The 23,791-nt window shown below is 47.9% G+C and overlaps 1 protein-coding gene across 1 annotated transcript in view; it reads right to left on the bottom strand.

Moving 5' to 3' along the window:
* papss1 (3'-phosphoadenosine 5'-phosphosulfate synthase 1) overlaps positions 1-23,791 on the bottom strand; it is a gene marked incomplete at its 5' end in the record, with an annotated part of 118,683 nt that overhangs the window by 35,162 nt on the left and 59,730 nt on the right. Inside the window, 3 exons of the mRNA XM_072495162.1 lie at positions 11,790-11,925; positions 20,291-20,496; positions 21,895-22,006. Coding sequence (XP_072351263.1) covers positions 11,790-11,925; positions 20,291-20,496; positions 21,895-22,006 — 454 coding nt within the window. The remainder of the gene's footprint in view (positions 1-11,789; positions 11,926-20,290; positions 20,497-21,894; positions 22,007-23,791) is intronic.

A 23,791-nucleotide genomic window follows, 5' to 3' on the forward strand; every position in this document is an offset into this window, starting at 1 on the left:
CACCCTCAGCAGCTTCACAGGCCACTCACAGCAGGGACACATCACAGTCCCTGTACCCATTCAAATTGGCAATATTACGACAAGACACTCCATAGTTTTAGTCAATCTACCCCACACAGCAGAACACATTTTGGGCATTGATTTTATGAACTCCCACCACATTTCATTTGATCCAGTAAACCAATGTGTCTGGAAAATGGCAAAATCTGCAACAGCCCCCGCAACGCTCACAGTAGGTGAGTATGCAAACAAGATGAGCGCAGTCGGCGATTTCTCGTTTGACCCGACCACGATTAGCACAGGCAAGCAGGTTAGGGCAGTTCTGTAGAAGCACAGGACAGCATTCGTGACCCACAAACACGACTGTGGCCAGATGACTGGTTCCGTTCAAATCACAGGACCGGACTCCAGACCCCAAAAGCAATACGGATTTCCCCAAGAGGCAGAGGGAGAAATCTCAAAAGTTATCGATAGCTTATTAGAGCAGGGCGTACTTAGATCAGTAGCCTCTCCTAATAATGCCCCGATTTGGCCAGTGAGAAAGCCCGATGGATCATGGTGACTGACCATCGATTACCGGGAACTCAACAAAGTCACCCCCGCAGCAGAACCCACGGTAGCCACAAGTCCCGAGTCCATGCTCAAACAGGGACTCAACTCACAATATTTTACAGTTTTGGACGTCAGTAACGGATTCTGGTCCGTTCCATTGGCAAAAGCGTGTGAATACAAATTTGCCTTCACTTTTAAAGGTCAGCAATACACGTGGACATGCCTCCCACAAGGATTCCACAACACCCCCTCCATTTTCCACCGACAGCTGGCAAATGGATTATCAAAATTTTCTTGCCCCGAATGTCAGATCCAGTATGTGGACCACCTATTACTGCAGACAGACACCAAGGCAGAGCACATCGAGCTTCTGGCCGAACTCCTGGAACTCCTACAGCAGATTGGTTGCAAAGTAAACCCCAAAAAGGCCCACATTTTGGAAAAACAAAGTGATGTATTTGGGTACGATTATCACGCATGGTAAACGCGAGATCGAGCATAAAAGAATTGACTCGATTGTCAATTTGCCCCTTCCCCAGAATGTTTCAGCCCTCCGGTCGTTTTTAGGACTGGTTGGCTACTGCCGAAACCATAATGACAGTTTCGCCACCAAGGCAGCACCCCTCTCGGAACTCCTAAAGAAAGGAGCCCCTTGGGAATGGCTTCCGCAGCATACGGATGCTGTGGATGATTTGAAAAGAGCCCTCATTGCAGCCCCCGCACTACAGGTTCCAGACCCGCTTTTCCCCTATGCTATAGACATAGCTAGCACAGACCGTACCCTTTCGGCCGTGCTCCTCCAGGAACGGCACGAACAGTTAAGACCCGTGGCTTACACCTCCATACTTTTAGATCCTGTGGAGCAGGGATTTTCAGCCTGTGAAAGGCACCTGCTCGCAGTTTTCTGGGCGGTTCAGTATTTTTCCTACATAACTGGACTAAACCTCATCACAATCCTCACGGAACACACCCCCACCCAATTTTTACTAGACGGACGACTTAAGGACGGTACAGTAAGCCAGATTAGAGCAGCCAGGTGGACCCTTCTTTTGCAGGGACGGGACATCACTGTTAAAAGGACCAAGACCCACACTTTCCTAGCGGACAACCTTCAATACCCAGGCACCCCCCACAAATGTGAAATCACCTCACCGCACCACAACACAGGCCCCTTTATCGCAAAAACAACCCCCAGAAAGATAGGTAGTTCACCCCAGAGACCCCAGCACACAGACACGTGGGAAGCCTTAAGGATACATGTGGATGGTTCTTCCACTGTATTAGACGGGAAGCGCATTACAGGATGCGGCATTTATGTTGAGGACGCACAGGGACCCGCCCTAGAAGAGATCTCGTTAAAACTACCAGGACATTTAGGCGCGCAGGCGGCAGAACTAGCGGCCATCGCGTACATTGTGGATCACCCAGCCCAGCAGACATATACTCGGACAACCTCTATGTCTGCAACAGCCTTACAGAATTCCTACCCCTGAGGAAAGCAAGATTTGTTTCCGCAGACGGAAAACCCCTCCCTTCAGCCCCATTGCTCCGCCACATTTTAGAGAAAGCACAGGACAGGACATTTGGAATTGTTAAAGTTCGAAGTCACCACCGTTCCTCCCCCCCCTGGAAATGTAAAAGCCAACGCACTGGCTAAAGCAGGTTCCAGGCATGGATATTTTTGGACACCCCCCGAAAGTGCCCCAGTAAATGCAGTTCAGGTCTCACAGACTAATATCGAGGATTTAGTGCAGGCCCAGAACCAGAATAGCAATCTCAGTGGGATTTTGAAAGGAAAATTTCCAGCACCTCGCGTTAGATTTAAAAATGCACTAACCACACATGACGGTGTGATCCTAAAAGACACCCTTTATGTGGTTCCTGAACAGGACAGGAATCAGCTTATTTGTTTGTTCCATGACAGTCATGGGCATCAGGGAATTGATCCCACTACAGCCCACCTCAGGCAGCTCTGTTGGTGGCCAAGTTTAAAAGAAGACGTAACGCACTACGTTGAGAATTGCCTTGTCTGTGCCCAACACAATCCGGACAGATACGCAAAGAAAGCTCAACTTAGCCACACCCGCCCTGTTAATGGCCCCTGGACTAACCTCCAGATCGATTTTATAGGACCATTGCCCCCTTGCAGGAATGGTTACAAGTACGTATTAGTCGTCATAGACACTTTTACGAAATGGGTGGAGGCATTCCCAGCCAGAACTAACACGGCAAAGACCACAGCCAAGATCTTAACCCACCACATCTTTACGAGATGGGGACTCCCCCGCAGCATTGAATCCGACCAAGGTTCCCATTTTACAGGACGTGTCATGAAGAACGTCCTCACGATATTTGGCATTACCCAAAAATTCCACATCGCATACCACCCCCAGTCAAGTGGTATCGTGGAGCAAATGAATCGGACCCCAAAAGCAACCTTCAGGAAAATGGTGCAAAACAGCACCACTTAGAATTCAGTCCTCCCTTTTGCGCTGATGTTTAGGGGCTGGTTTAGCACAGGGCTAAATCACTGGCTTTTAAAGCAGACCAAGGAGGGCAGCAGCACAGTTCAATTCCCGTACCAGCCTTCCCGAACAGGCGCTGGAATGTGGCGACTAGGGGCTTTTTGCAGTAACATCATTTGAAGCCGACTTGTGACAAGCGATTTTCATTTTTTCATTTCATGTTTTTGAGAAATACTGTTTCTACATCCACAGGATACACTCCACACACTCTCATGACCGGACGCCCCATGAAAGGCATAGAATTTTTATTAGGACTTGACTTGACCAGCCCCGAAGTGACGGCCCTCACACACGAGAAAGTAGTAAAAGTTAGTTCAAAATGTAAAAACGACTCAGCTAGCAGCCGTAGTAAGATTAGGCATTAGAAAGAAACAGAGCAAAGCCTGTTTTGACAAGACAGTGCATGCGACTGAGTTTGAGGTAGGACAGCAGGTTATATTCTCCATTTACAACCCCAGCACATTCCTGTCACCGAAGTATTCAGGTCCGTACTCCACTGCGGACAAAGTAAGCCCCTCCGTGTATAAAATTAAGTACCCCAACAGAAAGACTGCGTGGTTCCATATTAACCAGCTTAAGGCATATGGCCCACAGTCCAACCACGCACACGTCATGATCGACGCAGCAGACCACACCCCGCCCACAGCCAACGTATCCCTACCCTCCCCCAGCACGTCCACCCCACCCACGGACTCGCCCTCGACTCCACCCCCGAATCTCTAGACTCCGCCGCAGAACGCCCACAGACAGCAGCGGCAGAGACAGCGACTGTGACACAGACAATAGGCACAGCACGCCTCCCTACTATCCCCATGCAAAAGGACCCACACCCAGCGAATCTGAACACGATTAGAGTGATCCCTTCCTGATCACATTCCTCAACAAACCCCACCAAAGACCACCGCCCTACGATGACGACCCCGACTCTGTCCCCACAGAATTAGACACAACTTTTTGGCACCGTGACAATTCATACAGGCTCGTCCGAAATGACGAGATGGACCCTAAGTCACACCATGCAGCTTTATCAACCCACATCCATTCCAGAGTATGGCATCCGGGAGAAGAGGATGATTTTGAGTCTGACTCCCAAAACGAGAACCCCTTTGCGACCCTGTTCACAACTTATAACGGAGGTGTCCAGATGATGTTTTAAAAGGAACCGCTTGGGAAAAACGGTGTCCTTTCTGATGGAACCTGCAGCATGTTGTTCAATGTTGATTGTTAGTGTTATTGTTAAGTGTTGTTTGTACACTCGGACGTTCCACGGCCACACGCCATATTTGTCGGCAGAAACCTGTGAAAACCTGCCAGCACGCTTATCGGCAGAAACCGCTGAGAGCTTGCCAACCCCTGTTCATAACTGCTCTTCTGGTTCGACGGTAGAACCTTTACAGCAACCCCCCACGATGACTATAATTTTTGCCCGTTCTTGCCGGTTGCTCAGGCAGTGGAAAAACGGCATTGGTCTCCGCCCTGCCCGAGGACCCCCCCTCTGGTCAGCCACACTCGGGTAGAGCACATACGGCATTGATCACCGTCCTACCCGGGGACTCCATCCAAATCTTACCCGTTGCGGCCCATACGCACCTCATTTCGGCACTCTTTGTTTTGTTTTCGGGCAACCCTTAGGTTGCCATCCCCATGCTATTTACATCCTCAAACATTTGGATGGTAAATCGCACAGCCTGCGAGATGGCTCGCACTGTTTCAGTATTATTTTTCTTTTTTTTAAAGTGTATCTAGTCCAAATTTTCGGTTTAAAAAAAAAATGAGGGAGTCACACATGGTGACAAATCATAAAGGGAAATTGGCACTACAAGACAGACATGCTAACGCATGAAATATTAACCAAGATAGTAACAGAAACTATGCTTGATCCACAGAATTCCAGAAGCTCCACGAAGAGACACGAAAAGGAAAGAAGACAACAATGAAGACGTCATACGTGTTTTTTGTTGTTATTGTAATTTGTATGCGGTTCCACGCGAAAACGAACCCCCTGACCCCTACCACACAGGCCGTGAATGATTCCCACCCCTACCATACACTACACCCTAAAATAGTTAACCCCGAGATAGTCACCGACACACCATCATGGTGTGATACGTTCATAACCTGGTATTCACTATCATACGTAATTGAATCCCTCCTAGTATTGGCGATACTCTGCAGCATCGTGCAGACTATCCGCATGAGGAAGTGGCGAAGGTCTGACATAGCGCCACTTAGAATTGTTAGTTAAAAAATTTTCATACATAGCTATGGTCAGTGTAGAGGCCATGGAAGAGTGCTCGCTGGGTAAGGAAGTGAAGACAACGCAGTTATGTGATCCTTCACGCTTCGCGTTAGAAATCATAAGGCGGGCATGTAGCCACCTGGGTTGGCCACTTCCCGACTTAAAATGGAGATCCGCAAAGACTACAGGGAAATTCAGCCAACACAGGCAAAAAACTAGCAGGTGCAGTCTCCTGTGCATTAGACTTTGCAGAAACCCAGACAGCACTGAAACCAGCAGCCATCTGGATACTAATGAGCAATCCACGGGAACAATTGAAACATGTAAGGTGAATAAGGCCAAGCCAGACTCCTTGGCGCCAGCAGGAGCCAAGACAAAGGAAGGCCAACGGACACCTAGGGACCGCCCAGCGATCAGGGAACGGCTCCAGTATTGGAGAAATCGATCCAAGTGATCGGAACGCAGTCCAATCACTTGGAACCAGGTACGGGGTCCACCCAAAGGGGCGGGAAGCCCCTGGGGACTATAAAATTGAGTCCCCAAGTTCAAATCGTCCTTCTTGGCAGGGTCACTCAGCAACTCGAATCAACCCTTGACAGTGAACTGCCTAGCTGCCGCAACAGCCAAGTCTCCAGTCAACGCACGCTACGAGATAGGCGCTACGAGATAGCTACCAGTCCATGCCAGCTTTTGAATCCTTCAGGCTCAGAATCGAACATAAGGCCATTTGTTCCCCTGACCTGGTGGGCCAGTTCCAAGCTAAGTATAGGCCTTTTAGTGATAGAGATAGTCTAGTAAGTAGAGTTTTACGCATGAGTAGTGATTTACTGTATATAATAAATGTGTTTTGATTTGAATCTTACTAATTGGTGTTGAGTTATTGATCAGTACTTGAACTTGAACCTCGTGGCGGTATCATAAAGATACCTGGCGACTTTAGAGCAAAGGGTATAGAAACAGAGCAAATTAAGTAAAGATACAACGGGCAACATTTAAGAGCCAACCCAAAGTTAGCAACACTGCTTCCATCATACTTAAGGTGCTCAGCTTTGATGGAAGACAGTAACTTGGAGGGGGGGTTGCTCAGTTAACCAATTTGGCTGAATGGCTAGAATGTGGCACGGAATAACATAAACAAGGGCCAGGATTCTGCAATACGGTGGCCAAGTGTTGATGCCGGCGTAAACACCGGAGTGTTTCACGCCAGCGCCAACAGGCCTCCTGGCCCAGAGATTCCGTGGCCCACAGGGGGCCAGCACGGCGCCCGAGTGTTCCACGCTGCACCGCCGCCAATACGCGGGTCCGCCATGCACGCGGCGGTCGCAACCGCGCCAATCCGCCGATCTGTAGCCCCCGATCGTGGGCCTGGCCGTCGTGGTGGAACCCCCGGAGTCTGATCCCCCCCTCCCACCCCTCATCAGGATGGCCACCGCGGCCGCAGGCCCGAGCTCCTGCCAGGTGGAACCAGGTTAGAACCACGCCGGCGGGAACTCGGCCGGTCGACAGCGGAGAATCGCCACGGGGGCCTCTTTCAATGTCCCTCGACCGGCGCCACTTCGATCGCGCGTGGCTGGCGGTGATTCTCCCCGGCGTCGCGTGCTGTCTCGCCGTCAACTCCGATTCTCCGAGCCGGCGCAGGCTTTGAGAATCCCGGCCAGTGTGTGTGGGTTTAACTGGCTAAGGTACTTCATGGGGCTTACTTCCTTACCTGGCTCCATAGTGATATTATGGCAATGACAACGGGGGCACTTCATGCAGAGAGAGGAGTAAGACTGGTAGAAGTCAGAACCAGGTAATTTTCAGTGCAGCATCGTTGATGTGATTAAGGAACTCAAGAGTCATCTCCCAAACAGGGCAGCACGGTACCACAAGTGGATAGCACTGTGGCTTCACAGCGCCAGGGTCCCAGGTTCAATTCCCCGCTGGGTCACTGTCTGTGCGGAGTCTGCACGTTCTCCCCGTGTCTGCGTGGGTTTCCTCCGGGTGCTCCGGTTTCCTCCCACAGTCCAAAGACGTGCAGGTTAGGTGGATTGGCCATGCTAAATTGCCCTTAGTGTCCAAAAAGGTTAGGAGGGGTTATTGGGGATAGGGTGAAAGTGAGGGCTTAAGTGGGTCGGTGCAGACTCGATGGGCCGAATGGCCTCCTTCTGCACTGTATGTATGTTCTGTATGTATGTTCTATGTTCAAACACTCCGATGGAATTCACAAAACGTGTAATCTGCTCTCACAAAGTCACTGTCATAAAGATGCCAACAAATTCACCCGAAAATTCTGGCGCGAACTCTATGTTCCTGAAGGAACACAACCAGTAGGTGTGCAGCATTTAAGGTGTAAGAGGCAGCAAAGTCACAATAGAAAGTAACTCATTGCCAAGCAGATTTATCCACCTGGGATGCTATAAGCAGTGTAAAATCGGAGATCTGTGGAGGATTTCTGCTCAGCATCAGCACAATGAGTATCCTGATGAAAAGTCACAGGCCTGAAATGTTAACACTGTACCTCTCTCTGGAGATTGGCATTTTCTGATTCAATCCTTCATAATGGTTAGTGTTCCTAGCATTTCTGTTTGTATATCTTAACAATGCTAATTGTGACTTTGTAGGTTTCTGAAATAACCTCTGTAATTGAATAGACAATAAATGACACCAAATTGTGCTCAAGTGATGCTGAATAGAAGAAATTCTATTTTGAAAAGTTCAATGCTGAGAAAACGCCAAGAGAAAGGGGGAAATTACAAAAAAAAAATCCATTGAGAGAAAATCAAAGACTGATGAAAGAGAACCAAATTATGGAAAAGGATAAAAACAGTATTTTCAGTTTCAATTTTTTAAAAATCCCCACTCTTAATTTTCCTCCAGCAGTGAAGATGGTTTGGAAATTCTCTGTCTCCAATCTCTGTAGTTCTTTGGCCAGCATTGAGGAAGTAACTGAGTTTTTGCTTCCACCTTGTGGAGAATTAACTGATCTCCACTGAGGATGGTACCTTTTGACATCAGTAGCGAATAAGTACAGAACATACAAGTTGCAGTTTCAGAGTATTTAGCCCCCAATTCTTTTTTTAAAACTTATTTTCAAATCACGGGCAACACTGGCAAATCTCCATCGTGCTAATCCCTGGCTGTCCCACTCCCAAATTGTTGCTGCTTCAACAGTGTTAAGCAGGTGATTCTAGGATCCTGACCCATTGACATTGAGGAAATATTGAGAAGTGTCCAAAATCAGGATGGTGGGTGAACTGAAGGTTACACGCCCACAAAGTTAGCCATTCTGGATTGGATTTGTTTATTGTCACGTGTACCGAGGTGCAGCGAAAAGTATTTTTCTGCGAGCAGCTCAACAGATCATTAAGTACATGAGAAGAAAAGGGAATAAAAGAAAATACAAAATAGGGCAACACAACATATACAATGTAACTACATAAGCACTGGCATCGGTTGAAGCATACATGTTAATGAGGTCAGTCCATAAGAGGGCCATTTAGGAGTCTGGTGACAGTGGCGAAGAAGCTGTTTTTGAGTCTGTTCGTGCATGTTCTCAGACTTCTGTATCTCCTGCCCAATGGAAGAAGTTGGAAGACTGAGTAAGCCGGGTGGGAGGGATCTTTGATTATGCTGCCCGCTTTCCCCAGGCAGCGGGAGGTGTAGATGGAGTCAATGGATGGGAGGCAGGTTTGTGTGATGGACTGGGCGGTGTTCACGACTCTCTGAAGTTTCTTGCAGTCCTGGGCCGAGCAGTTGCCATACCAGGCTGTGATGCAGCCCGATAGGATGCTTTCTATGGTGCATCTGTAAAAGTTGGTAAGGGTTAATGTGGACATGCCGAATTTCCTTAGTTTCCTGAGGAAGTATAGGCGCTGTTGTGCTTTCTTGGTGGTAGCGTCGACGTGGGTGGACCAGGACAGATTTCGAGATGTGCACCCCTAGGAATTTGAAACTGCTAACCATCTCCACCTCGGCCCCGTTGATACTGACAGGGGTGTGTACAGTACTTTGCTTCCTGAAGTCAATTACCAGCTCTTTAGTTTTGCTGGCATTGAGGGAGAGATTGTTGTTGCTACACCACTCCACTAAGTTCTCTATCTCCCTCCTGTATTCGGACTAGTCGTTGTTCGAGATCCGGCCCACTATGGTCGTATCGTCAGCAAACTTGTAGATGGAGTTGGAACCATGTTTTGTCACGCAGTAGTGTGTGTACAGGGAGCAGAGTAGGGGGCTAAGTACGCAGCCTTGTTGTTCATTCTTACTGATTGTGGTCCGTTGGTCAGAAAATCGAGGATCCAGTTGCAGAGTGGGGAGCCAAGTCCTAGGTTTTGCAGCTTTGATATGAGCTTGGCTGGGATTATGGTGTTGAAGGCAGAGCTGTAGTCAATAATAAGAGTCTAATGTAGGAGTCCTTGTTTTCGAGATGCTCTAGAGGTGTGTGTAGGGCCAGGGAAATGGTGTCTGATGTGGACCGGTTGTAGCGGTATGCGAATTGCAGTGGATCAAGGCGTTCTGGAAAAATGGAGGTGATGCGCTTCATGATCAACCTCTCGAAGCACTTCATTACGACTGAAGTCAGGGCCACTGGTCGGTAGTCATTGAGGTACGTTGCCTGGTTCTTCTTTGGTACCGGTATGATGGTGGTCTTCTTGAAGCAGGTGGGGACCTCGGAGTGGAGTAGGGACAGGTTAAAGATGTCCGCGAATACCTCTGCCAGCTGGTCCGCGCAGGCTCTGAGTGCATGACCAGGGATCCCGTCCGGGCCCTTCGCCTTCCAAGGGTTCACTTTCAGGAAGGCCAATCTGACTTCGGAAGCTGTGATGGTGGGTATGGGTGAATTATGGGCTGCTGGGGCACTCGACAGCAGATTGTTGGTTACCTGCTCGACCCGATCATAGAATGCATTGAGTTCATCGGGGAGGGGTGCGCTGCTGCCAGAGATACTGTTCGGTTTCGCTTTGTAGCCCGTTGTGTTGTTTAATCCTTGCCACAACCGCCAAGAGTCTGTCTGTGACTCTAGCTTGGCATCTCGGATGGCTTTGCGGATGGCTCTCTTGGCATCTCGGATGGCTTTGCGGATGGCTGTCACAGAATTGAGAAGTGCTGCTGAATTGTGAATGCCAAGGAACCAAGTAAATGATAAGTCGCTGAAGACACATGATGATAAGGTTGCCATTGCAGGCTCCGAGTGTGAGAAATGCCAGGTTGTGGCATTATTACGTGGAGCAAGATGAATGGGTCACAATAATAGCTGCTGTTTAAGTGTGGCTATCTTTAATTCATATCACCCGCCTTATGCTAATGCTCAAGTATCATGTGTTGTCTGCCATTTAGCATGATGCTTGAGAATGTATCCTGAATACATAGTTAGCCTCTTGTGACATTGTCAATGGAGAAAATGTGGTTGGGGAGTGGAGAGGGAAAGAGAGAGAACCCCCCACCCCCCCCCCCCGGCCGTTTGAAGTTATAGCCATGCTTGTTTAATCGTCTTTATAGTAACATGGTGGCCAGTATGGACAATTTGCATTTGACCATCTCCTGTACACTTTCTAGGGCCATGTCAAGGATCTTCAGGTGTGAACTATTTAAACATTTTTGATAAGTTACACATCTAAAGGTTCAAGTCAGTCAGAATACAAGTGGCAGGCCTTACACTAACAAGCCATTCTATAAAGCATCAACATGAGCTTGGAGGTGCTTGGGGAGAATATACAGGATATTTATTGCGAAAGCGTATTTACTAAATTGTGCCATAATCCATAAACACCAGCTGTACCCAATTTCAAGTTACAGAGCAAACAACTGAAATTGCATTTAAATAGCACCTTTCACATTCTCAGGACATCCCAAAGTGTTTTGCAACCAATCAAGTACTATTGAAGTATAGTCATTGTTGTCAGGTAACAAATATAATCTGTGTGTAGGTTGATCCATGACAGCAATCAGAAAAATTACTTTTGATATTGTTTATGAAGTAAACACTGGCCAAGAGACCAGGGAGAATCCGCCTGTTCTTCAGAGCCATGGAAACGTTTACATCCAGCATAGGGGACTGGCTGGGCTTCAGTCTAGGGTCTCACATGAACTTCCGACACTGCAGCACACCCTCAGTCCTGCATTGCAGTGTCGGTCAAAGTTAAGTCTAAGTTTCTGGAGTGGGTTTTGAACCCACAGATCCAAAGTGCTGCCCAATGGGTTAAGGATGAAACAGGAAACCACAAGGAGATCTGGCATAAGTCTTTGTCGTGCAGGAGGAGGTTGTGCCAAACTTAACAGGAAGCCTTAGCTGCCAGCACTGAAGAGCCAACATTAGGACTTGCTTAATTCCCGGGATTCACACCCTTCACTAAATCTATAGTGAAAGGGAAGGTTGGTTGTGCATTTAGTCCCAAGCTAAATAATTACATGGACCATAAAATAAATGTTAAACTATCACAAGGAATTTGAATTCAAGTCCTGGAGTAAAGCTGCAAGCAGTTGATTCTACTCACCTGCATTCATTGCCTTAAATTTTTGTTTTAGCTCCCGTGGGGTAAGGCGATAGTGATCAAGGCCATCATTCCAATAGATACGATCGAGAACTTGCAGGTCCCCACCTACCAGCCAGTTGCCACTCTGGACTACCATCTGTGAAGGGCGTAGAACCAGAAAAAAACCTTTTACATTTTAAAGAATCAATGGAAAATAACAGACAAAAAAACCCTCGAAATTAAAACAGAAAATGCTCAAAACACTTGAAACACAATGTTTAAAACTGTCCACAGTGCAGGCAACGCGCGTGGAGGTAAAAACAGAGTTAATGGTTCAGGCCGACGCTGACACAACCTCTGGACACATCTTTTGTTTCTCTCATTATCACCACTTCTGTCATTCAAGCATCATCCTCCCTCCACGGAGTCACAGCCCTTCCTTTACCCGCACCTCCCCTTGTCCCTGGTTCTGTTCATGCCTGTGAACTGTTGGTCTGTGGAATGCCCCAGTTCCAGCAGAAAGGGTAAACACCCCTAATGTTTATCTCTCCTCGGATGCTGTACAACGGGATTTTCCAGCACTTCTACTGGGAAATATGGACCCAGCTGTATAAAAACACCAACCGAGGGTAGGCACCTTACCCCAATAAAATTTCAGTGGTATAATGAGGACACTGAAAGCAATTGTAGGTAAGACAATACAGTAAGTAACAGGGCAGAGAATAAAGCTATAGTCAGGAACTCAAATTCTGGAATTGCAGGTAATGGGGAAACTACAAGAAGTATACTGGTTAAACCAGAAGAGGGAAATAATAAACAAGCAAATAAGGGACAGGTTAGGGGGTATAGCCCAAGTTAAGAATTTGATATACTATCGCAGAGTGGAAGGAATAAACTAGATGAGCTGCATGTGTAAATTCAAATTGAAGATTTGTGATGTAGTAGCTATTATGGAGACGTGGCTGCAGGATGTTCGGGACTGGGAACTAAATACATCTGGTTATAAAGTTTACAGGAGGGACAAGGAAGATGGCAGAGGGGATGGAGTAGCCTTACCGAATTAAGGGTGGCGCGGTGGCTAGCACTGCTGCTTCATAGCGCCAAGTGAGTGCTAAAGCAGTAATTCTTTTCATGATCTCGGTCTCGACTGGTCTCCAGCTTCTAGACAAGGGTCACTCTTCGAGGGGCTTCCTGACTGGGGTTTCATTTCTGGCATCTCTGTGGGGAAGTCTCTTTATTTAGGGGGTCGGGGTCTGGAAGGGGGGGGCAGGTCTTGAATTGTAAGGGGGTGTAGGGTGGCCTCGGATGGACTTTGGGGGCAACTGCGTTCACCCATTGTGAGGTCCACCGCGTCAGGGCCCCATTTACCAATGGTAGAGGGAGGCGGTGGCATAGTGGTATTGTCACAGGACTAGTAGGCCAGAGACCCAGGGTATTACACGGTTTCAAATCCTGCCACTGCAGATGGTGAAATTTGAATTCAATAAAAATCTGGAATTATAAGTCTAATGATGACCATGAAACTACTGTCGATTACACTTCCGGTGGCGGCTATGAAGGAGTAAGCCACACATTTGGTGGCTCCCACTCTGGTCGGACTTTTGGACCTTAACCCCGCTTTTCTACCGGACTTGAATTGTAAAACTGATGACAGGGGCAATTGTGTACCGAATTCCCACATCGGTGCATGGAGAGAAGGACTAGAAGTGCTCGTAAAGGCAGAAACAAAAAGACAGAGAAGGCTTGGGCTGAAGCTGCAGCAGGAGACAGCATGGCGGAGGACCGGATCTCTGGTTCGTCAACCCAGCAGTCAACGGAGCAGCTGATGCAAGTTATTCAGGAAGGCTTTGCTAAGCAGAAACGGGACTGCTTGGACCCGATAAAAGAGTCAATTGAGCGGCTGGAGCTTCGATTGGACGCCCAAGATCAGCCGACCCAGAAAGTAGAGAAGGCACTGGCTGAGCAGGAGGAAAATCAAACTGCGGTGGAGTTGGAGGTGGAGATGCTGAGAGACCAGCAGAAAGGGCTCCTGGAGAAGGTGGAGGACCTAGAGAATATTTCTCGCCGGCAGAACTTGAGAATCGTTGGGCTACCGGAGGAGCGGACGCTGGGGCATACATAGCGGGTATGTTTGAGAAGCTGCTGCTGGGAGGGGACATTCTCCCGACCTTGGAGGTGGACAGGGCTCACAGAGTGCTCGCGAGGAAGCCGCGAATGGGAGACCCCCCCCCCGGAGGGCAATGGTAGTGAGATTCCACAGGTACTTGGATAAGGAGCGCATTCTACAGTGGGCCAAGCAGACACGGAGCTGTAAGTGGGCCAACAGTATCCTATGGGTTTACCAAGACCCGAGTGTGGAGGTGGCCAGGAGAAGAACAGGCTTCAACCAGATTAGGTCGATCCTTTTTAAGAAAAAGGTGATGTTTGGACTGTTGTATCCGGCCCGTCTCTGGGTCACGCATGAGGAACAGCACTTTTGGTCGCCGGAGGACGCGCTGGACTTCGTAAAAAGGAAAGGACTGGCGGTGGACTGAGAACTTTTGAAATTTGTTGCAACGTTCTTATTTATTTTTCCTGTTTTTTTGAAAAAAAGTTTCTCGTTTTGTGAAAGCTGTTTGTAATGCCTTTTGTATTGATTTGGGACCAGCAGTAGAGCTGAGTGAGTTAAAGTTTTCATTTGCACTGTTGGGGGATGGAGGTGTGCTTGTTTAGATCTTGGTGTTTTTCTGCCAGGCAATTGTGTGGGGATTGTTTGATGTTGGAGTATGTTTGTATGAGCGGCCGGGGGGGGGAATCAAGAGGATTTTAGGGGAATTTGGCCAGTTTTTGGGGTATAAGCTAAATATGGGGAAAAGTGAGATGTTTGCCGTCCAGGCGAGGGGACAGGAGGCGCGATTGGGGGAGCTGCTGTTTAGATTAGTAGGGGGAAGCTTTAGGTACCTACCCATTCAAGTGGCACGGGAATGGGACCGGCTGCATAAATTTAATCTGGCCCGGCTAGTAGACCAAATGAAGGACGATTTTCGGACGCGCTTCCATTGTCACTGGCTGGGAGGGTGCAGACGGTGAAGATGACGGTCCTCCCAAGCTTCCTGTTTGTATTTCAGTGTCTCCCAATCTTTATTCCGCGGTGCTTTTTTAAACGGGTCAACAAAGTGATCACTGGCTTTGTTTGGGCGGGCAAGACCCCGCGAGTAAGGAAGGTAATGCTTGAGTGGAGTCGGGAGGGCAGGCTGGCGCTGCCAAATTTTAGTAACTATTACTGGGCGACGAATATAGTCATGATCAGGAAGTGGGTGGTGGGGGAGGGGTCAGATGGGAGCATATGGAGGCAGCTTCATGCAAGGGCACCAGTCTGGGGGCGTTGGTAACTGTGCCTCTGCCCTTACTACTGGCACGGTACTCCACCAGCCCCGTGTTGGTGGCGGCCCTGAGAGTCTGGGGGCAATGGAGGAGATGTGGGAGCAGAGGGAGTATCGGTCTGCTCCTCAATCTGTAATAATCACCAGTTTGCCCCAGAAAGTATGGATGGGGGGTTCCGGATATGTCGGAAAGCAGGGATTGAGAGGATTGGGGACATGTTTATAGAGGGGTGCTTTCCGAGTATGAGGGCGCTGAAGGAGAAGTTTGGGTAGGCGAGGGGAAACAAATTCAGATATCTGCAGGTGCGGGACTTCCTACGTATACAGGTGTCAACCTTCCCTCTCCTACCGCGAAGGGGGATTCAGGACAGGGTAGTTTCCAGAGGGTGGGTGGGAGAAGGGAGGGTCTCTAACATTTAAGAACATAAGAACTAGGAACAGGAGTAGGCCATCTGGCCCCTCGAGCCTGCTCCGCCATTCAATGAGATCATAGATAGAAGATAGATAGAACATTACAGCGCAGTACAGGCCCTTCGGCCCTCGATGTTGCACCGACCTGTGAAACCATTCTAAAGCCCATCTACACTATTCCCTTATTGTCCATATGTCTATCCAATGACCATTTGAATGTCCTTAGTGTTGGAGAGTCCACTACTGTTGCAGGCAGGGCATTCCACGCCCTTACTACTCTCTGAGTAAAGAACCTACCACTGACATCTGTCTTATATCTATCTCCCCTCAATTTAAAGGTATGTCCCCTCGTGCTAGACATCACCATCCGAGGAAAAAGGCTCTCACTGTCCACCCTATCCAATCCTCTGATCATCTTGTATGCCTCAATTAAGTCACCTCTTAACCTTCTTCTCTCTAATGAAAACAGCCTCAAGTCCCTCAGCCTTTCCTCATAAGATCTTCCCTCCATATCAGGCAACATTCTGGTAAATCTCCTCTGCACCCTTTCCAATGCTTCCACGTCCTTCCTATGATGCGGCGACCAGAATTGCACGCAATACTCCAAATGTGGCCGCACCAGAGTTTTGTACAGCTGCAACATGACCTCATGGCTCCGAAACTCAATCCCTCTACCAATAAAAGCTAACACACCGTAGGCCTTCTTAACAACCCTCTCAACCTGGGTGGCAACTTTCAGGGATCTATGTACATGGACACCGAGATCTCTCTGCTCATCCACACTGCCAAGAATCTTACCATTAGCCCAGTACTCTGTCTTCCTGTTATTCCTTCCAAAATGAATCACCTCACACTTTTCTGCATTAAACTCCATTTGCCACCTCTCAGCCCAGCGCTGCAGCTTATCTATGTCCCTCTGTAACTTGTAACATCCTTCCGCACTGTCCACAACTCCACCGACTTTAGTGTCATCTGCAAATTTACTCACCCATCCTTCTACGCCCTCCTCCAGGTCATTTATAAAAATGACAAACAGCAGTGGCCCCAAAACAGATCCTTGTGGTACACCACTAGTAATTGGACTCCAGTCTGAACATTTCCCATCAACCACCACCCTTTGTCTTCTTCGAGCTAGCCAATTGCTGATCCAAACTGCTAAATCACCCTGAATCCCATGCCTCCGTATTTTCTGCAGTAGTCTACCATGGGGATCCTTATCAAACGATCATGGCTGATCTTTGTGGACTCAGCTCCACTCTCCGGCCCGTACACCATATCTATCTTTTTCTTAAAAACGTTTAAAGAAGGAGCCTCAACTGCTTCACTGGGCAAGGAATTCCATAGATTCACAACCCTTTGGGTGAAGAAGTTCCTCCTAAACTCGGTCCTAAATCTACTTCCCCTTATTTTGAGGCTATGCCCCCGAGTTCTGCTTTCCCCGACCAGTGGAAACAACCTTCCCGCATCTATCCTATCAATTCCCTTCATAATTTTATATGTTTCAATAAGATCCCCCCGCATCCTTCTAAACTCCAATGAGTACCATCCCAGTCTACTCAACCTCTCGTCATAATCTAATTCCCTCAACTCTGGGATCAACCCTGGGATCTCTGCTCTCAAGGAACTTATGGGGTCAGAGGAGATGCAGACCTAGGAGCTGAAGCACCAGTGGGAGGAGGAGCTGGGAGGAGAGATAGAGGATGGTCCATGGGCGGACGCGTTGAGTAGAGTCAACACGTCCACAACATGTGCCAGGCTCAGCCTGATACAATTCAAAGTCGTTCATTGGGCTCACATGACAGTGGCCCGGATGAGCAGATTCTTTGGGGTGGAAGACATGTGTGCAAAATGTGCGCGAGGACCAGCGAACCATGTCCACATGTTCTGGACATGTCCGAAGCTTAGGGGATTTTGTCAGGGGTTTGCAGATATTATGTCCACAGTGTTAAAAACAAGGGTGGCACTGAGTCCAGAGGTGGCGATTTTCGGGGTGTCGGAAGACCCGGGAATCCAGGAGGAGAAAGAGGCAGACGTTCTAGCCTTTGCTTCCCTGGTAGCCCGGAGATGGATACTATTAGCTTCGAGGGACTCAAAGCCCCCGAAGTCGGAGACCTGGCTATCGAACATGGCTAACTTTCTCTGTTTGGAGAAAATCAAGTTCACCTTGAGAGGGTCATTGTTATGGTTCGTCTGGAGGTGGCAACCGTTCGTCAACTTCTTCACGGAAAATTAATCGTCAGCAGAAGGGGGGGTGGTTTAGCTTAGAGTAGGGGGTTAATAAAGGTGGGACCTGTAAGGAAGGCTTTTGCACTATGTTTATAGTTTCATGTACATTGTTTATTTTGTTGTTGTTACAATACCAAAAATACCTCAATAAAATGTTTATTAAAAAAAAGAAACCACTGTCGATCGTTGTAAAATCCCATCTCGTTCACTAATGTCCGTGAGGGAAGGAAATCTGACAGCCTTACCTGGTCTGGCCTACATGTGACTCCCGATCCACAGCAATGTGGTTGGCTCTTAACTGCCCCCTCAAGGGCAATTAGGGATGGCAATAAATGCTGTGCCAGCCTGCGACGCCATGAACAAATAAAAAACAAAGTAGCAATTGTCACCCACGTGATTCCCGGCCAAAGGACTGGAGAATCACATGGGCCCGGAGAATATGGTACCTGGCCCCACTGGCGCAGGGCACGAATCTCGATCCCAACGCCAGTGGGGTCCGGAACATCAGAAACAGATCGGCGCCGATTCGCCGCCTCACCGGGAAGTCGGCTATCGGCAGCGCAAGACGGCCATTGTCTAATGGAAATGACAGACATGTTGAATAATTACTGTGCCTCAGTATTTACAGTTGAAAAGGAGGATAACATGCCAGACGTCCCGAAAAAATTAATATTGGAGATTGGACAGGGACTTAATACAATTAATGTAAGTACAGCATCAGTAACTAGGAGATTAATAATGTGGGACAAATCCCCAGCACCTGACGGTTTCCATCGAGGGTGTTAAAGGAAGTAGATGCCCCTAACTATAATCTCTCAAAGAGTTCTCTAGATTCAGGAGTAGTCCCTATGGATTGGAAAATTGCACATGTCACGCCACTTTTTAAGACAGGTGAAAGGGACCAAGGAATTACAGACCAGTTAGCCTAACGGGGATAGGGTAAGTGACCACCTTGAAAAATTTTGGTCAATCAGGGGAGAGACAGCATGGGTTCATGAAGGCAAAGGTCAAGCCTGACAAATTTCATTGAATTTTTGAAGTGGTGACTATGGTTGTGAACAGGGGAATGTCCATGGACGTCATTTATATGGACTTCCAGAAGGCACCTATCTGATAAAGTCCCACATAAGAGACTGTTAACTAAGGTGGTTAACCTTATTGACATGGTTACGAAATTGGTTGAGTGGCAGGCGACCGAGTGTGGGAATAATGGGTAAGTACTCTAATTGGCAGGAGGTGACTAGTTGTGTACCACAAGGTTTTGTGTTGGGGCCTCAATCATTCACATTATTCATTAACAACTTAGATGATGGGATAGAAAGTCATATACCCAAATTTGCTGATAATATAAAATTAGGCAACATCTAGGCAGTCTAGATGATAGCATAAAATTGCAAGAAAATATTGACAACACTATGTGAATGGGCACAATTGTGGCAGTTGGAATTCAATGTAAGCAAGTGTGAGGTTATCCATTTTTGACCAAAGGAGGATAAAGCAGGATACTTTCTAAATGGGAAGAGATTAAGCACAGTGCATGTCCAACGAGACTTGGGGGCTCAGGTGCATAGATCTTTAAAATGCCACAAACAAGTGCAGAAAAAAAGGAGTATAAACACAAGTATTGCTGCAGCTATACAAAACCCGGTTGGCTGTGCTAAATTGCCCTTAGTGTACAGAAAGGTTAGGTGGGGTAGCTGGGTTACGGGTGGCGGTGTGGGCTTAGGTAGGGTGTTCTTTCCAAGTGCAGGTGCAGACTTGATGGGGCCGAATGGCCTCCTTCTACACTGTAAATTCTATGATTCACTGGTTGGAGATTCTAAAACTGGGGGCAGAATCTAAAGGTTAGGGCTAGACGGCTAAGGAGAGATGTTAGGAAGCACTTCTTCACTCAAAGGGTCATAGAGTTCAGAACTCTCTCGCGCAAACAGCAGTTGAAGCTAGAACGGTTGTTAATTTTAAATCGTAGATTATTGTTATGCAAAGATATTAAGAGATATGGGCCAAAGGCAGGTATATGGAATTAGGTCACAGATGAGCCATGACCTCAGTGAATTGTGGGTCAGGCTGAAGGGGCTGAATGGTCTACTCCTGTTCCTATGTAGCTGAACTTGTCTTCAAAATAACAAATAAGTTATATTTTTAAATGGTAATGGAGAATAAAAGTAAAGAAGCAGATTGTGTTGTGTACAAGATGTGTCATGCAGGTAGATTTAAACTCCTCTGTAAGATAGGTATAAAGAACCTCTGTCGTGAGCTGTTGGAATCTCTTATATTCCAAATTAAAACTAAATGGCTCACAGCTGACCATCATGCAGTACTACAGGAATGACTGCTGGGTGGAGGGTATTTACAATAAGATACTCCCGATAACCACTTTTTTAGCTGACACTAATTTAATTGACCAGATCAAAATAAGACTGAGCTCCTACATTGCCTCCGGTTTATTTTCATGGTGCTATAGGTACTGTTATCCAAATGCAATTCTGATCTTAGAGAGAGAAAAAGTTCTTTTGGCAAAACCTTAATGTAAGGATGTTCTTTGCAAGTTGTTCCCCACTGACGTGCACAGCGCTCCTCTTTCCGGTGCTCATAGAATTCCGGATTGCGAAGGATAGCCACCCGTTGCCCATTATACACCAGAGCGAAGGCTGTGTAACCATCCAGTCGCTCTTTGTCTTCATTTGTCGCTGTCAGGACGATGGGCACCGACAGGTTAATGAGGCCTCCTGCAGCACAAAACAAAATAAGAGCATTATTAAGAAATTATAAAGTTGTAGGTGTGTACAAGCAAATGAACAAATGAAAAATTCAGATAGTTAATATGCTCGATTGAGATCATCTCACATGGGGTGGACCACCATTTCTACACACCTGTACCAACCTGCATTAAATAAATAGCATTTAAAGTACTTTTCCCATCCCGAATAGGAGGGATTATATAGGATCACATTTCGTTGGGAGTGAGCTCACTGGCAACTCAGCCAAGATTGGAATCGAGGCTCCTGTGGCTATCTAAACCAAGTGCATCTGCAATTCAAACAACTGAGACAGGTTGCTGAAGTGCCGCATTCACAATTCTGGCAGATCTTGTCGGACCAGGTGAGAGGTTGGAGGACCTGAGCCATCACATTTGCTGTGGAATTGTTACCCAGGTATATTTATAAACGCTTACAACATACTCCACCAGCACACCGCACAAGTGATGGTGAAAATTATCCCCAATATGTTTTAACTTAACATTTTCATTAACTTTTATTCAAAGTGCCATACTTTGATTCTTAGTAACCTAAGCTTTGGAAGGATGAAAAAAAGCCATATATCCACTTTTGAAAGGTTTATCCAACATTACAGGAAAAGAGAAATCAAAGAGGAGCTCAGGTACCATCTATAAGGTGTGATCCTACTAAGGATCAACATTCAGGTTAACTTGGGCTCCAATACAATAAATGAAAATTGTGTATGTGTGCCACACTTCCAGTCAACATTTTCCAGTATAAATTTGTGTTGCATCTCCGCAATTGAAACTGCATATGTAAACTTGTCATGCTGCCATTACACGAGGTCTTCACTGCACTATCTGGTGAGAATGTTCAATTACATGATGACAAGTTCGCAGAGATAGCTTCCCATTATAAACATAAACAGAAGGGTTGATAATTTGAATAAAATACAAGGACAGAAAGTGGAACTTTCAAAAGGGGAAGTATATACGTCTAGATTGACTGGTCCAACTATCCCCCATTCTCTTATCTCAGTTAACCTGAGCATTACAACTTCACCTTGAATAGCAAAGCAAAACACGGAAAACGGTGGAAAGCTGAAAGGGTATAGACCTTAAACGCCATTCCTCGCTCCAAAGATGCTGCCAGACCCAAGCATTTCCAGCTTTTTATTTTCTAACTTTGTCTTGACTATGCAATTTCACCTTGTTTTAAAAAAGGGTGCCTCACGATGCGGCTGGCTATGAGCTTGACTTCACTGCTATCAACGATCTACAAAAGCATTACTATCATAATCTCCCAGCTACACTGTAAATGAAACACAGTTCCGACACAGGGCTGTACAGAAATGTGGTTGACACTTCTTTTTAAACTGGCCTCACCCGGATATTATTGAGTTCTTACCATCCAACAAGCAGCCGAAATGAAGGCACTGCAGGAATTCTCGTTCTCTCATGAAGCCATTGAGTGGAGTAGCCCAGCCCTCAGCCAGAACTTGCACCCACTGCAAATCCACCTAGAAAGATGAACAGAGGCATAAGTTTCATTTTTAATGCTAATAATTAGGCTTCGTTTATAAACATCGTTTTTGCAAACCTCTTCATTTCATAACTCGTGCTTGAGAAAATAGTTTGGGTGTTGGAGTATATTAAAACTGTAGACAAATGTAAACACTTGGTTGAGTCGTAAACAAGTCTAAAGTAAGTGCAAAAAGACCTGGATTAACTACAGTTTGAAAGAGTATCATGTGCTCCTTTTAGAAGGACAGAGCTGGAATTGAGAAAACCCGAAAGAATGGATGACCCAACACCAAACTCTTGACAGGGACAGGATGCATACAGTTACTTCAAAAAAGAAGTTAAATTATTCATGTAGTTCCCAGATCAAAGAATCTAAAAGAACCTTGCAAACTAGTGGGTTCCTGGGTGGAGCCTTGCAAACTAGTGGGTTCCTGGGTGAAATCAGCAATCTCCATTAAAGATACAAAAGATTCATGTGGGTCCCAGAATTAAAGGGCTGTTTTGAAGGTAAAAAGTAATTTGTTCAAATTTCTGTTCGGAACATCCGAGAGTATGCCACATTGCTAACGAAATAGGCCATGCAGGGAGGTACACATTTGTCTGAGGCTTTTTATATGTGTTTTTCCTCACAGTAACAGACAGTCAACTTGATTACAGCTTAGAGAAAGCTGGGATAGAGGGCTGGATTCTCCGGACCCCCAGCCACGTGTTTCTTGGCGATGGGATTCACTGTTCCCACCTCTTGTCAATGGGATTATGCATTGCAGCCACCCCACGCCTCCGGGAAATCCGATGGGTGGGGGTGCCCTGCGAGTGGGAACAGAGAATCCTGACGGCAGAGAATTCAGGCCAGAGTCTGCCAGGAGCTGAGGCTTATTAGAAACCAGGGGGATTTCTGATGTGCAGCCACTAAACAAGAATGCAGTGAGGTCTCAAGCTTCAGCTGAAGGGCAGGATTCTCCACCACTGGTAGTGAAGTTCCCGACGTGGCGGAGAATCTAGCATTGTGAAAAAATGGGACTGGCGCTCGATGCTCCGATCCACCGCTGGCGACGGTATTGAGGTTCACTCCCCGCACTATCAGAAGGATGTAAACCATATTAACGGGCTGGGCGCTGGGCACTGGATTTGCCAAGCCGCCGTGATTCACCAGTCCTCTGGGCCAGGATTCACTTGGGTGGGAATTGGTGCAGGTATTTCCCAGCATGGTCCTGGCACAGTGGACCACGTGGTGGGATAAGGAAACTCTTCAAGTGAGTTGCCCTCAAACAGTATCAGAGGCCCCCCACAGACACGCCGCCACACCCCCGCCCAGACACGCGCCGCCCCCCCCCGCCCAGACACGCGCCCGCGCCCCCCCCCGCCCAGGCGCACCCCCCCCCCCGCCCAGGCGCGCCTCCCCCGCCCCCCCCCCGCCCAGGCGCGCCTCCCCCCCCGCCCAGGCGCGCCTCCCCCCGCCCAGACACCGCCCCCCCCCGCCCAGACACCGCCCCCCCCGCCCAGACACCGCCCCCCCCGCCCAGACACCGCCCCCCCGCCCAGACACGCCTCCCCCGCCCAGACACGCCTCCCCCGCCCAGACATGCCTCCCCCGCCCAGACACGCCTCCCCCGCCTAGACACGCCTCCCCCGCCCAGACACGCCTCCCCCGCCCAGACACGCCTCCCCCGCCCAGACACGCCTCCCCGCCCAGACACGCCTCCCCCGCCCAGACACGCCTCCCCCGCCCAGACACGCCTCCCCCGCCCAGACACGCCTCCCCGCCCAGACACGCCTCCCCG

This window comes from Scyliorhinus torazame, chromosome 3 (assembly GCF_047496885.1).
Source record: "Scyliorhinus torazame isolate Kashiwa2021f chromosome 3, sScyTor2.1, whole genome shotgun sequence".
In the NCBI taxonomy this organism is placed as follows: domain Eukaryota; kingdom Metazoa; phylum Chordata; class Chondrichthyes; order Carcharhiniformes; family Scyliorhinidae; genus Scyliorhinus; species Scyliorhinus torazame.